Source organism: Mesoplodon mirus (genome assembly GCF_964341445.2).
Source record: "Mesoplodon mirus genome assembly, chromosome: X".
NCBI classification, from domain to species: domain Eukaryota; kingdom Metazoa; phylum Chordata; class Mammalia; order Artiodactyla; family Ziphiidae; genus Mesoplodon; species Mesoplodon mirus.
In genome coordinates, this window is record NC_138981.1 from 114705390 (window position 1) to 114720876 (window position 15487).

The 15487-nt window shown below is 42.5% G+C and overlaps 1 protein-coding gene across 1 annotated transcript in view; it reads right to left on the reverse strand.

Moving 5' to 3' along the window:
* GPC3 (glypican 3) overlaps positions 1 to 15487 on the reverse strand; it is a 439276-nt gene that overhangs the window by 122707 nt on the left and 301082 nt on the right. Inside the window, exon 6 of the mRNA XM_082610706.1 lies at positions 2753 to 2873. Coding sequence (XP_082466832.1) covers positions 2753 to 2873 — 121 coding nt within the window. The remainder of the gene's footprint in view (positions 1 to 2752; positions 2874 to 15487) is intronic.

Sequence of the window (15487 nt, forward strand, 5' to 3'; positions counted from 1 at the left end):
TATCATCATCAACATCATCATCATCCTAACATTCTTCTTTATGACTTCCCTAAAGTTTCTCACTTTCAGATTGAATCATGGCCAAAATATGAACTTTACTGAGGGTCTGAAAGAAGACATGCTTTGGCCATGTAAAGCAACACAGATGAGAAAAAAAAATCAATGTGGGTGTTTGGAGCCCAACCAATTTAACAGCTCAATTGAAACAGGTAAAACTGGTCTATCAATGAGAATTAATTGGTTGCTCAATGGTATTTGTAAGGGAACCAAAAATGTTCACACATACACCATGGCAAACGTAATTATAATGGTGACCTTTCTGACATTGACAATATACACCTCCCTACATATGAAGTGGCTTCAGCTTTTGTGGCTGGAAGTTAGTGTAAAGAGAAAGAAGGAAACAATATGGGAGAGAAAAGAGATGCATCAAAGGGATCTTTTTGATCCACCCAAAATTTGGGTGGCAGAATTAGACTGGCAAAAAGCATTGGAATACTGCTCCCTTTCAAACTCACTCAAGTCCTGCCTATAGAGAAAATCGTGAATGTAATAATCATCTTAACTCTGTCACGCACATGCAATTATATATTTGTGTATATATGTAAAGATGCATAATTATATGTACATTTTATATAATGGGATAATAAAATAGATATAGATACATAGATATAATTTCTCATCCTCATAATAACCTTGTAAGGGACTGTTTTGACAACTCTAAGTACTATAGATGAGAAAACTAGAGCTCAGAAAGGTTGAATGATTTGCCCAAGGTTATGTATCTAGTAAGATACACAGGTGAATTCAGATCCATCTGGATCCAAAGCCCATCTTCTTTTCATGATATTACATGGTCTCCCACAGCATTAATATCAAACGTCCAAAGTCTTTACTAAAGGGGCTTGCTATAAATATTTTTAGTGACTATTGGATCATATGGTCTGATGCAGCTTTTCCTTTTTTCACGGTGGGCATCCAGTCACAGGTCTTTCTGATATTTCTTATGAAATCCTTCTTACACTAGCCTAGCCCACCTTAGGCCTAAGCAAACCCCCCAAAACTGACGAGCAACATCACCGTCTGGCTCTTCATTATAGGCTGCCTTTTATTTGTATTTAAGCACTTTCCATGCTTGTGCGTCTCCTCCAAGGAAGCTGTGAAAACAGATGGTTAGACTTCTTTTGAATCCTCAAACTCCCTGGTACCTGGCTGAGCACACAGTAGGTGTTCCTTAACGTCTCTTGACCAAAGAGATCTGTTGACAATATTCTTCATTTAGAATTAGGGGCACAGTAATGGACCCTGAGATTTTTAGCCTCACCAGTGCTTGGGTCTAGCCAGTTGAGTGGAGCCACACAGACACATTTGGTTTGAGATAATTTGGAAATAATTCAGAGGAGAAATACTGCCATTGTCCCCAGGTAAAGCACACCAGTTCAGCAGTGAGTGGTTTACATTGTGCTCTGAACTCTTCAGAGGTGTGTTTTGAAATAATCATACTATATCTAACCAGGCTTTATAGAACTTAGTGAAGTTGTGAGTTCACCAAAAGAAGGATCTGTTATGCAAATACTGCCACTATCCTGTGCTCAGCAGCAGTAACAACTATTTATTACTCAAAAGTGTAGTGAATACTTTCACATGCCATTTGCAGTGAAATACAGCACTATTAGAAAGCCCTTCCAAACATTTTCTAAAAACCGCAAATATTTCACTGCTAAACTTCATATGAAAAAATGAAATCATGCCAGCGTTGTCATACAGAAACCTCTGTCCTTGCATAAGGATTTTAGTTTTATTAAGTTCTTCCTAGGCTACAAATAGAAGTCAGTGGTGCCAGCGCCTTCTCACCCATGGACCATGGGGTAGGAACACTGTCACTGTGGTATCTGGTGGCATTTTTGATGGCATTTAAAAAATTGTGGCCACAAAGCAATCACAAGCAGATGGTACAACTAACTTCTATTTGTGTCTTAGTTACTAAACTCCTTCTAAGAGGAAAAACTGTGTACAGGTTAAGGGAATCTGTGGGTGTCTCGGTGCATGGCAGTGAGTCAGAAGTTGGCAAGGGTGCAGTGAAGCTGGTCCTCTCGTATCTTGCTGGTGGCAGTGAAAGCTGATACATCCCCATTGGAGAGTGGTTTGGAAACATGCATTAAAATGCTCATATCCTTTAACCCAATAACACCAGTATTTTAAGAAAATGATCTAAGATCAGGAGATAAAGCTACCTCTCCTGCATAGCGCCATTTATAATGGCAAAAATTTGAAGCAATCTGAATGCATAGCAAAAGCAGATTGATTAATTATAATTAATACTTAAAGGAATCTTTTGCAGCCACAGAAAATGATTAATATGAAGATATATGGCAACATGAAAAAGTGTTTCCAATATAGTGTTAATTTTAAGAACTAGAAATCACTTGTATACTTCCAATCATGTAAAAAGTCTGTGTGTGATTTTATGAACAAATATTTAAAAAGAACGTGTAAAAATGAAAACAAAATAGACTAGTTGGGTTGTCAGAAGTGCTTATCCTTCTGTTTTCTCTTATATTACAATATTTTCTTTATAATTTAAAAGCGGGGTCGAAAACAAGGGTCAGAAGTCCTTTTTTTAGCAGAGAGAATCTTTGAAGAAAATGAACAATGGCTGCCTCTCCAAAAGCCCAAGAATATGGTTTGAACACTGGACATCATCCATCCACCACTTTTTTGCCATTTCCATTTTTGTTGGATATACACATACCTGGTTAATGTGCTTCAGTTTGTCAATAATTTGACTGACCACTGGCTCAGGGCCCTTCATTTTCAGCTCATGGAGGTTGAACTGATTTTTCATTCCATTTCTTGCTGCCTTTTGGCTGTACCTGGGAAACATGAAGATAAAGAAAAGGTTTGTCACAAGAGAGCTCCAAGCAAAGTGCAAGTTGACTGTATTTGGCACCAATGGTCAAGCTGACCGCAGGCTCTCTTCAGCCTTCCAACCCATGGGATGACTGCATGGTACAAAGGTAGACCGTTCCAGATAGAGTCTACCTGCAGTAGAGAACATTCAACAGTCAACAAGTATTCATTCAACATCCTTTTTTTCTAGGTGTTGGAGATACACCAATGAACAAGACAGAGAAGGTCTCTCTCCTTATTGTGCCCTCAGTCTAGTGTACAGTCCAGAAGAGCATGCAGAGTGAGAAGAGCTATGCTAAGGGAGCTGCTGGGTCTTGGCCAGGGAAGCACACAGGAAGGTCCTTAACTCTGAGTATGCTTTCTCCTCATTTGAAGAAGAAAGACCCTTGCATGTTCTTTACCTCTTCCTTCTTCTCCACTTCTTCCTCCCATCATTTCCTGCAGGTCTGGGGGCTGGGTTGCTTTTCAGGATGCTTTCCTAAGCCATTTGCAGCATAAATTATGCCGGCCAGCTTCTGTCTGTGTTCTCCATGGGAAGACAGAACACCAGCTCAAGGGAAGGTTTTAACGTGCTGCCCCCGGATAAGCCATAGGCTTTCGCCTCAGGATTGAAGTTTCAAGGTATCTATGGACATCCTTACCAATGCGAGAATGGGGATATTAACAATCCTGGGCAATTCTGCCTTTCAGTGTGGGGCTTTGGCAACTTCGACTGGGACAGTAATTCACTACTGAGGTGGTTGCTTTGCTGCCCTCATGGTTCCAGACCTCTACGTAGATTTACTCCTCATCTTGCAAAACAAAGCAAACAAACGCAAAACAGAACAAGAAACAGATTTCATTTCTTCCTTTATCTTCCATCATGAAGAAAGATCAGAACACTGTTACCAAAGGGGGAAGAGGCTTTTGATCCCTTTTTTGCTTTTTGCTCATCCTGATAATGGAATATTTTCTTAAAGAAATGGAAAAAGTTGCAGGTTTTTTGCCCCTACTTTATACATTTTTAAAAAACAATTACAATAACACAGTAGAATTAAGGGTAAATTCATATTTCTTTTACTAATATTTTTAATTACAAAAATAATAGTGCTCATTATAAACAATTCAAATATACAGAAATAAACGAAGCACACAGCAAAAGTCCTTGTATCATCCTATCCTTCCATGAGAGAACCATGGTTAACAGTTTGATATATATTCTTCTAGGGGTTTTCACATGCATATACTAACATGTAGCTTTAACCAAAACTGGAATCATACTAGTCATACTGATTTGCAACTTATCACTTAATATATATCTTGGATATATTTCCACGTCAGAACATAAGTAACTGCCTTGTTCTTATTCCTCTGTACGGCTAGATCATAATTTATTTATCCAATCCCTTACTGATAAACAATTGAGATATTTCTAATATTTTGCTAATATAAACAATGCTGCAAAGAACATTCTTGCATACCAATCTTCGTACATTTACATTCATATCTATAAAGGATACGTTTCTAGAATTTAATCAGTTTGTATTTCTAATCCCAAATTATGACATGCAATGAATCATTAATACTACTGTATTTTTTTTAATATTTTGCGTGTATTTGTTTATATTTCACCTCCAGAAATTGATTGGTTTTAGGGGCTTCTTTTTTTTTTAAGATGTTGGGGGTAGGAGTTTATTAATTAATTAATTTATTTTTGCTGTTGGGTCTTCGTTTCTGTGCAGGGGCTATCTCCAGTTGTGGCAAGCAGGGGCCGCTCTTCATCGCGGTGCGCGGGCCTCTCACTATCGCAGCCTCTCTTGTTGAGTAACACAGGCTCCAGACGCGCAGGTTCAGTAGTTGTGGCTCACGGGCCTCGTTGCTCCGCGGCATGTGGGATCCTCCCAGCCCAGGGCTCGAACCCGCGTCCCCTGCATTAGCAGGCAGATTCTCAACCACTGCACCACCAGGGAAGCCCCAATACTACTGTATTTTTGCAAAGCATTTTACAAAGCAGTTTTGTATCACTCAGCTCATTTGAGCTTCTCAACCACAGTGTGAGGTGATAGGGCAGACCTCATTATCTCTTTATTACTGAAAATTTCACAACTTCAGAAGATATTGATCGGACTGTGTTAGATGCTCCCTTCCATAATATAATGCATCTGCCAATATTAAGGACATGCTTTGATGCTACCATGCATGATAGCAGAGGAGGTCAGGAAATCAAGGTCTGACTTTTATAACTGAAAGTCATCTTCTGAGAAGAAAAATATTTTGTAGGAACGTTGAAGAGAACATCTGATTGCATTTCTTCTAAAATGGTAGCCTAACACATTCAGCTTACCTAACTTTAAAAGTTAGTGAATACACACATCACCAACCACCAAATACCAATTGCCTTTGGGGGCTGTATTAAAGAAATGTAAAGCAACATTCTTTGTTTATATATCTGGTGTGAATCAGCTCCCCACTAGCCTCCTTTTTTTGTTCATATATAACGCTGTCTGTTTAAATATAATCTCTCTCTTGATGATACTGCCAACTCCATCTCCTTCTTCTTTACATCTACTGATACCTGAAGCAGAGACCCAAGTCACAGGGAAAGACGTAAGGCTCATTATAAATCTTCTGAAATGAACTTCAGGAATGTGTCCCTAGACACATTTCCCTGGGCTTGTTCCTATCGAAGCCTGCCGGCCACTTTTATGCCCACTCCTACAAAACAAACCTCTTCCTGAAGTTTATTATCCTCATTGGAATACTGTAAAGACATCTGCCAACTTACTGATTTTGCCCTGTACTCCCTCTTCCAAATCATTTATAAATATTAAGTCAAATCAGTCCCATAGCTGATCCCTTGCAGCCCTACTGTCTATTTTCTGCTATTCAGAAAAATGCCCCTTTAGCTCTATTGTTTTTGTTTCTTACCTCCAAGCCATGGACCTGGTGCTAAGGAGACAGCACTAAACACTGCTCCCCAATCCCATCGTGACTCAGTTTTTTAAAAACAGCTTTGAGTTTAAAAGCTTGCCAAACTTTCTGAAAGTCGAAATAGCATCCACTGTTCTGCTCTATCCATGTGCTATTTAAATCCTCAAAAGACTCTAGTAAATTAAGCATGGTTTCTGGTTACAGAAGTGTTGGGAAGAGCTGGCCTATGGCTTAGCTCTAAAACTTTATTTTATTTACTCCATGAAGCAGTAACCAAAAGTACTGGTTCAACTGATGTCTACAGCTGCTAAAATTTAGTGGCACTATTTTAAAACTATTCAAAAACTCTGATCTTGCCCTATCCCTTTAGGTGTCTCAATATCTCTCCCCCATCTGCAATATCATGTTCTGTTTCTTACGTCTCTACTCTTTCTCCTTAGCCAGACAAGACGTAGAACAGAATCTTAAAAGCCAGGAGTGTTAAAATGGAATACTATGCAGACATTAAAAGAACAAGTAGATCTATATGTGTTGATATAGACCCAAATCCAAGATACACTGTAACAAATACAAGTACTGGTTAAGAATGTACAGTGTGATTCTATTTGCGGTAAAAATGGGTCTGCATACACATTACTCTCATACACTTTATATGTGTTCAAATATACACAGAAAATTTTTAGATGGATCCATAAAAGAATGGTAAAAGTGGTTACTCCCAGTGAGTAACATTTTGGAGGAAGTTTGACTTTTTTCTTTTATGTCCTTCTATGTCTTTTGCACTTTAAAATCTTTAAAATAATTTAATTTTTAATGAGCGAAATTTTATATAGTAGTTATTTTTAAGGCAAAAGAAAACAAAACGAAACAACCATAGCAAGAACAAAAAACATCTAGAGACTGTCATACAGAGTGAAGTAAGTCAGAAGGAGAAAAACAAATATTGTATATTAATGTATATATGTGGAACCCAGAAAAATGGTACAGATGAACCGGTTTGCAGGGCAGAAATAGAGACACAGATGTAGAGAACAAACGTATGGACACCAAGGGTGGAAAGTGGCTGGGGTGGGCGGGTGGTGTGATGAATTGGGTGATTGGGATTGACATGTATACACTGATGTGTATAAAATGGATGACTAATAAGAACCTGCTGTATAAAAAATTAAATAGGGCTTCCCTGGTGGCGCAGTGATTGAAAGCCCGCCTGCCGATGCAGGGGACATGGGTTCGTGCCCCAGTCCGGGAAGATCCCACATGCCACGGAGCGGCTGGGCCCGTGAGCCATGGCCGCTGAGCCTGCGCGTCCGGAGCCTGTGCTCCGCAACGGGAGAGGCCACAACAGTGAAAGGCCCGTGTACTGCAAAAAAAATAAATAAATAAAAATAAATAAATTAATTAATTAAATAAAAATTTTTAAAAAAAGAACAAAAAACAAACAAAAGGAAAATAAAAAGTGGGCCTAACTCCTATGCATAGCTCAGGGCCTCTGGGAAATCTTTCTTGTTAATAAGAGTTATGTTGGCCCTCACTAGAACCCCGGTTTTAAGGTGATTTCTTATGAGAACACATATTTGGGCGAATATACACAATATCACCCTGGAATTTCTTCACACCTCAGATGGTTATCATCAGGTCACAAATTCTACTTCGTTAGGTTAAACACAGCTTATATGTTTTCTATTCTTCAATGAGGTAACGTTAACCTGTCTATTTCAAAAGGACAGTCAATATTTTAGCGAGGATGTGACTAAGAACGTGCATTACTCTGAGTACCCCCTCTCAAAACGGAGGCAAAAAAAGCCATTCAAGTTCTTACCCACCTTCCCGGCAGATGCCTAAAGTCTTCTGATGGGACTTGAGGGCCTCCTAGAACCACTCTGATTCATTCTGAACTGCTGCCCTTGCACCCAAATGTATTGTGGGTACCATGCTGAGTTGCTCGTGTTCCTTTTACGTACATTCATTTGCCAGCCCCTATAGTCTGTGAGCTCTTTGAAGGCAGAGGCTTGGTTAGTCCTCTTTTGTACCACCTAAAGCACCTCCTGGTGTTGTAATAACACAAGCTGTCAGTACTGAGTGCTTTCTCTGTGCTGAATACTGTTCCAAGCACTGAGGGAAAAAAACCCTGCATCACCACACCTAATCCTAACAACACGATGAGACAGACAGTATTATTATCAGCCCCTTCTTGCAGATGAGAACACTGAGGCACAAAGTGAAGCCACTTGCCCAAGGTCACACAGCTAGTCAATAGAAAAGCTGGAGTTTGAATCTTTGAGTCCATGTCCAGCTGCCTCTGTTCTTAACCACTCTGCTGCTATTGCTTCCTTAGAGATAATGCATGCTGACTAAATATTTGACGTTTCCACACCACACTGCCCCATTGTATGAGACAATTAGCCAGCTACTGGTAATGGTCTACAAGCCTTGCAACAGTGCCTGCAACAACTGCTGTCTTTATCTACTCAGCAGATTCCTGGGCTTGCCCTTTAAAAGCCCTTGGGGAGAGCCCTGTGTACGGAGTTTCTTCTCCCAAACAGAAATCCAACAGCATCACTATTCAGTGAAATATTTGCATTCTTGAAAGATAAGGTATTGAAGTTAGAGAAATAAGTAATACACCACCACCACCCGGCACTAGACAAACACCAAAGGTGATCTGAAATCTCTAAGGACAATAGGCAAGTGAATGCTGGAGAATGTCTCCCTGCCTTGTAGCAATGCAACATATGTGATGTAACCCCAGGGAATTTTAGGTAACATGTACACTCGGAGCTTCAAGGCCAGAGGGACTCAGTTAGGGGTGTCTCTGTAGAGCTGCATTAATGAATTCATTAATTCAACATTTCATTTCCACTCACTCCCTCGGTGCCAATGATGTACAATGGTTCATGACAGGCTTCGAATGAGGATGAGCCACTGCAGCCACAAGTCTCCTCATCCAGACTGCCTAGAGTGTCAGGAATGGGGACACTGACGGCCATGCGGGATTTTAAGGATGGGTTATCTACTTAGTAACGCTCATCTCTAATTAGATTAATTGTCCTGTCTCCAGAACACTGCTTTTTCCTAAAGCTTTGACACGGTTCTGGCAACGAATACTGGCCAGTGGAGGAGGAAAAGTAGAGAGAAGTTCCTACCTCCTAAATGGAAACTTTTCTTAACTGGATATGTTACGTGTGATGTCAGAAGTGTCACCTTTAAGCACTACTTGTGGTGTCTCCTTCCCCCACCCAGTGTGGTAACTGCTTAGCATGAAAATGACTGCCTTCATACCAAGCAAACCTGATTTGTGAAGTGAAAGGGGGACATGCCTCTGTTCAGGCAGATTGGTCAGGGATGGGGGAGGAGGAGGAAAACCTGTGCAAAAGCTGTAAAGAGAAAAGGAACCTAATTAAAACAGGACATCTGGGCATGCTGGTCTTGGGAGAGTTGAAGCAAAGAGAGCACTTGTAGAAGAGGAATAGAGTCAAACATGTGTAAAATGGGCAAACTTTTCTTCCTCTCTCTGTACTGGCTGAGGCAGCACGGGTGTAGTGGATTCAAATATAGAACATTCAAAATGGAAGCACACTTAAGAGTGCATCTTGTCCAGTCCACTCATCGTGTAGATGAAGAAACTGAGACCCTGAGAGGGACTTTCCCAAGTAGTTAGTAGTTAGTATCATAACTCCCACCTTTAGAAGAAATTCCTTCTTTAAAAGGTTCCTTAAATGCACGTTGCTGATTTTGGAGAGAGAAGTTCCTAGAAAATTCACTTTCCTTCTCCTCCTAGGCATTAGACTAGTGGCAAGTATTTGAAAGCAAGTCTTAGAAAAACCAACTTGTCACCCTCCCCCCACCAATTATTTAATTTCACGTTGCTGCCGGGGTTATAGATGACCTACAAATAAGTTAGAGCTCTCACATTCTCAGAGCGCCATCTTATGGAGAGACTGCAGTACTGCAAGTAGCCCTTTCTCCAAACTCACTGATTAATTATTAGACTGTTTCCTTGGAAAGTACTCTGGCTGCAACAATCACTGTGAAAAAATGGGATAATTTAAAGAGTGTAAGTAGCTTTAAAAACAAACTAGAGGGACTTCCTTGGTGGTGCAGTGGTTGGGAATCCGCCTGCCAATGCAGGGGACACGGGTTACAGCCCTGGTCTGGGAAGATCCCACATGCCGTGGAACGGCTAAGCCCGTGCGCCACAACTACTGAGCCTGCGCTCTAGAGCCCGTGAGCCACAACTACTGAGCCCACGCGCCACAACTACTGAAGCCCGCGCGCCTAGAGCCCGAGCTCCGCAACAAGAGAAGCCACCGCAATGAGAAGTCCGCGCACCGCAACGAAGAGTAGCTCCCACTCGCCGCAACTAGAGAAAGCCTGTGCGCAGCAACGAAGAAGACCCAACACAGCTGAAAATAAATAAATGAATAAATGAATGAATAAAAAAACTAGAACACAGGGTAGAAAACCCTTATTAATAGGCCTAAGAAAATGTTCTTTTTCTATCCAAGATGCAGTATTAATTTACATAAATGAACAGAAAAATAAAGGTAGAAATAGCTGAGTTTTGTAAATATGCTTAATACAGAAAGCAACAATTTGCTTCTCATTTATTTATGCACATATTTAAAGAAAAATGTTTTTCTTAATTGTTGGTACAGCAGTACCACTTCAGAGCAAATTTCAGCCAGGAGAGTGCTAGAAACAGGTATGACCATCATACTCCAAGAAGTACTTCTATTCTCAAACAACAGCCTTTCAGAAACTACAAATAGATTTCAACAGAAAGGAAGCAAAAGCTAGAGAAGAAATCAGGGAGATGTAAACACATTTACACCTCATTTAGTGGACATTACCTATATAAGGGAATAACTGTATTAGAATCTGTTTTCAGCCTATTTTCAAACCTCACTGTGAGGAGAGATTAAAAGATTGGTCTTGGAATATAATCAAGAAGTCATTTAGACCTAGAGAAGCGAAGAATATTTTCCAGATGGTGAGGAGAGCTTGAGGAGTTGATATCACCCACCACAGGGAGAAGAGTCTGTGGCTGTGGGGAGATAGAGAGAAAATGCCTGAGATGGGAGCCCCTGAATGTCTGTCTGAAGAGGCAGACTCTGCAGAGGAGCCTGGAGGTAAGAAGAGAGAAAAGTAAATACGGAAGCAAAAGTGATTCTTGCGAGAACTGCGGGATAGACAGAGCCTGATGTGTGGGAACGCTGGTGAGAACTGCTTTCTGGGCTTTGAGCCCTGACCACAAGCGGCCAGGATACTAAGCCAGGGCAAGCAGGGCTGGTGAAGGGTTCTCTGAGGGGTATCCTTGAGGGGAACATACCAAGGAGGAAAGGAATTTGATCCAGTGTAAGGCTTATAAAAACAACAAAAAAATATGTAATTCAAAGCTCAATAATTGGGGGTGGAAATGTCAGAGCAAGGTGTGTGATGGGGATTTATTATTAAATCACCCCAAACTCATTTACCGAGTCCTTCTAGCCCAGAGAAGTAGCCCAGAGAAAACCAGATGTTTTCTTGTCCCACTGGAGTTAAATGAAAAGGAAATGATCTTTACCTGTTTTGAAGTTAGTTCTGTTTTTTTTTAAGTTAGATTTTAACTCAAAAATATTTGAGTTGGAAAGGACCCCTGAAATCATTTAGCTCAATGCACTCCTCTTAACAGATGGGCAAACTGAGCCCCAGAGAGATCAAGCAGTAGCCGTGCAAATTATTATTGGCAGCAGTGCTGGTGGAATGTGACTGGAGCTGTAACTTCCCCCAAATAGAAGAGCCAAGAAGAAGGGGTCAAAGAACAGGTCACACACCTCAACACATAACAACATTGTATGAAAGTAACTGATTTTCAAAATAATGATCAATAATTTTTTTCTTTTTTTTTCTCTGGTACGCGGGCCTCTCACTGTTGTGGCCCCTCCCATTGCGGAGCACAGGCTCCGGACACGCAGGCTCAGCGGCCATGGCTCACTGGCCCAGCCGCTCCACGGCATGTGGGATCTTCCCGGACCGGGGCACGAACCCGTGTCCCCTGCATCAGCAGGCAGACTCTCAACCACTGCGCCACCAGGGAAGCCCAATAATTATTTTTAAGACGTAAAATTTAGTCGGGTCTAAATAGTTTACTGAGACAGCAAAGACAATACATTTTAGAAAGGCTGAGTCATGTGGGAATAAGCACTGGCCTTGGAGTCAAGACATAGGTTCAAAAGCTGGTACTGTGTGACTTTTGACAAGTAACTAAACCCTGCTGAACTTGAGCTTCCCTATCTGTGAAATGGGGATAATGCCACCTGCATTTGTTTTGAGGATTAGTTGATATAATGAATGTTAGTAAATTGAGATAACATAGGTGAAGTGTTTACCAGAGGGCTCAGAACATCTATGAGAGGGCTCGTATTATGTGAAAGCACCCAACACACAATGGGTGTTCAATAAATGTTATTTGGAAGAGGATTTCCTGAGAGAGGATGAGTAAACCTTGCAATGAGTAGTTAGGGGAAGCTTTAAATCTGCTCATCCCCACACTGAGAGGACTTAAGAAAGTGTGAGTAGCTAGCACTGAGCAGAGATGTCCTCACAAAGCTTCCAGGGGACGGGGCATCTGAGGCGGAGAACTTACTGGTTAGGACTTCAAATGGTTCAGAATTAATTTTAGTCCATTGAAGAAGAGATCATTTACCTGTGGCCCAGGGCAGATAGACATGTTTCCCAAGTGATCAGCTTTGGGTGCCAGAAGCCTTTTCACTGTCTCCTCCCACCATATTTCATATTCCTCCTCTCTGTGACAGAAAAGTCACTTTTTCAAATCTTTCTCTTTGGAACACTGCTTTGTTTGTCCTGGGTCCCTGCGGGGTCTGCAACAAACATCTATTCTTTAATGCAGGGATCTTCAAAATGAAGAATAGGATTCTCCAAGTCCACCTCCATGGGGCTTCCCTGGTGGCGCAGTGGTTGAGAGTCCGCCTGCTGATGCAGGGGATGCGGGTTTGAGCCCTGGTCCGGGAGGATCCCACATGCCGCGGAGCGGCTGGGCCCGTGAGCCATGGCCGCTGAGCCTGCGCGTCTGGAGCCTGTGCTCCGCAACGGGAGAGGCCACAACAGTGAGAGGCCCACCTACCACACACACACACACACACAAAGTCCACCTCCAATCACACTTCTCTGACCCAAGACCAGTTTGAGGGAGAGGCAAAGTCTGAGTTAGGGAAGAGTGTGACTTGTGAACCTTTTTCTCGTGTTGCGTTTCACAAAGGAAAGCCTCCTAAATGTTGCGTAGGATGTCCTGCTGAACTTTATTTAATGAACCGCCCAAGATTATGAGCAAAGGATAAACTGTTTTCACATGAATGGGTACTGCTGAAATACTTTAAAAGAAAGCTCAACATTCCTGCCACTATTCTGCTGTCAGCTTCTCCTGTCTTAGCCACAGTCATTTACAGGCGCTGAAACCTTCAATGTGCAGGATTAGGCCCCTCCCGAGATCCTGAGCCAATGGTGACAAAGGCAGGAAGGTGACAGCTTAGCTGCCCGGCCTATCAGGCCCCAGTCTCTGGAATTAGTCTTGCTCCTCGGAGCCAGTATTTCATGCTTTTAGAGTGAATCTCAGATGTTCAGGCATGACTTCCTTTTGTCCTCTATATTTTTCCGGGCCATACGGCCTGAATTCCACCTTGGTTTCCTTGTTTGTATTCATCCCCAAGTCAGCCCTCTGCTTTCTCCAGTGCCCAGCACACAGTAGGCAGTCAGTAAGCGTCTGTTGAACTGAACTGAGTCTGAAGACCTCACCCGAAGCTCACCTTTGGTGGTGGAGACTCTTTGACCTATTCGGCCCAGCTCTTGTCAGTCTGTTCCCCTGGGGTCTTCCCCCTAGATCTGCAGCCAGTGACTGAGGACCTGTCTTACACTGGACTTTTGTCTGGGTCCTGCCAGGAAAACCTGCCCGTGTCCCACCTGCTAGATTACGCCACTGTGGAAACCAACGGCTAGCTAGGGAATGGCAGAGTTCCTGCCCAGTGCCCCAGCAAACATCAGTATTCAGGCGGTGGGTCACTTCCCACTTGGGCCAGCTAGACAGGAGAGTTCCCATAGCCCAAGCACCACTCCTTCAGCCTCTGTCCCATCCCCAGGGACCAATCACTGGGCCCCTACACTGAGCCCACCCAAGATACACACCTGCTAGTAATATCAATTTGCATCACAAACCCTTTTCCAATACTGTAAACTTTAGCCCACTTCTGGGCCTGATTTAATGAGATTTTACTGTTGTGAAAACAAATCTTCTAACCCATCTGTTATATTTGCTATGGTCAAGGCAATAACTTTGAGAGAGTTTCAAATCTGATGGTGAAATGTCTAGGTTCTCAGTTTGGGGGGGTCAGAGAAAGGATTTGCTGTCTTCCATTAGTATAGAATGCAAATACCCTTTATTCCACACTTACCTATTAAGCACTTACATAGCCCTGTGCTCAGCCACAGAACCCTGACAGATGGAGGTACTGAATTTTCCAATGTTCTAGCTCATTATCTCCAGTTTGTATTTCATGGGCCAGATCCTGATTTTGGCTTTGGCAAATCTGGTCCTCAGAAAATGAAATCTTCAACTAGTGACTGTGTTGGATTCCCCTGCAAACTTGTGATTGAGAGCATGCAGCTCTACCACTTCATGAGCCGAGGACACACACAGCAGCCTACACCACATCGTGACACCCAGAGAGCTGGCATAGAGCGCCACTGTGGCTGATGGGAGGGAGAAGGAACTAGCAAGAATAAGGTGTTAGACTTGCCCAACGACGCTGAAAGGTCTGGTCTGAAGAAAGTGGAGCTGCCACTTCTGCTGCCTTCTCTTAAAATCAGCCTCAGAGCCCCAGAATCTAAGCTGCAGTCAGAGAGCCCTGGGTAGCAGAAGGAAACACACTCAGCAGGTGTTTGCCTGGTGGAAGACAGTGGCCACGGTGGGCATGGCCAGAGGAACCAGAACAGAGCCACGAGCACAGGGGAAAGAGCCTACCACACTGCCAAGGTCTAGCAGAATAGCTCTGCCCTCGGCAGGTCCAAGCCTAGCACTGCCGCTTTCTAGTTGCCAGCAATAAAACTAAAGAATAACGGAGGGAAGGAAAGGTGAACTGAAGTGTAAACCACCCCCATTCCAACCGCCCCAGGAGCTGCAGGTGCCTTTAGCTCCTTGACTCTTTGCACCTGCTCTCCTGCGGGAACAAGTGGCCTATTGTGTGAGGCCGTACACAGGGAGGTGCTAAGCAAACAAAAGTGACTCTCCTGATTGTAAAATAGATGGGATTCCAGGAAAACTTTACCGAGCCAAATAAAAGTGATTGTAAAGCACTTGGTGAAATATAAACTGCTACATACATAAATACTTAATAAAAGCTCACAGCAATGCACACAAGGACAACGAGGTCAAAAATTACCCTAGCTCTCTAGCCCGGAGGGTCTCGGAAAAGAGAGAATGTTCTCCCTCCCTCGGGTTTTCTCAGCCATTTTGTATCCCTCTGCTCTTACCTGCCCTTCAGCCCTCGGCACTCCTCTAGATGTATCTCTCCCCTCAATGATATATCTCTGTGGTTAGAGGGCTTCTAATTTTCATTCTGGGTGGTTTGTGTCAAATATTATTAGGAGCAACAGACACTGAATTCCCTTCCTTTTG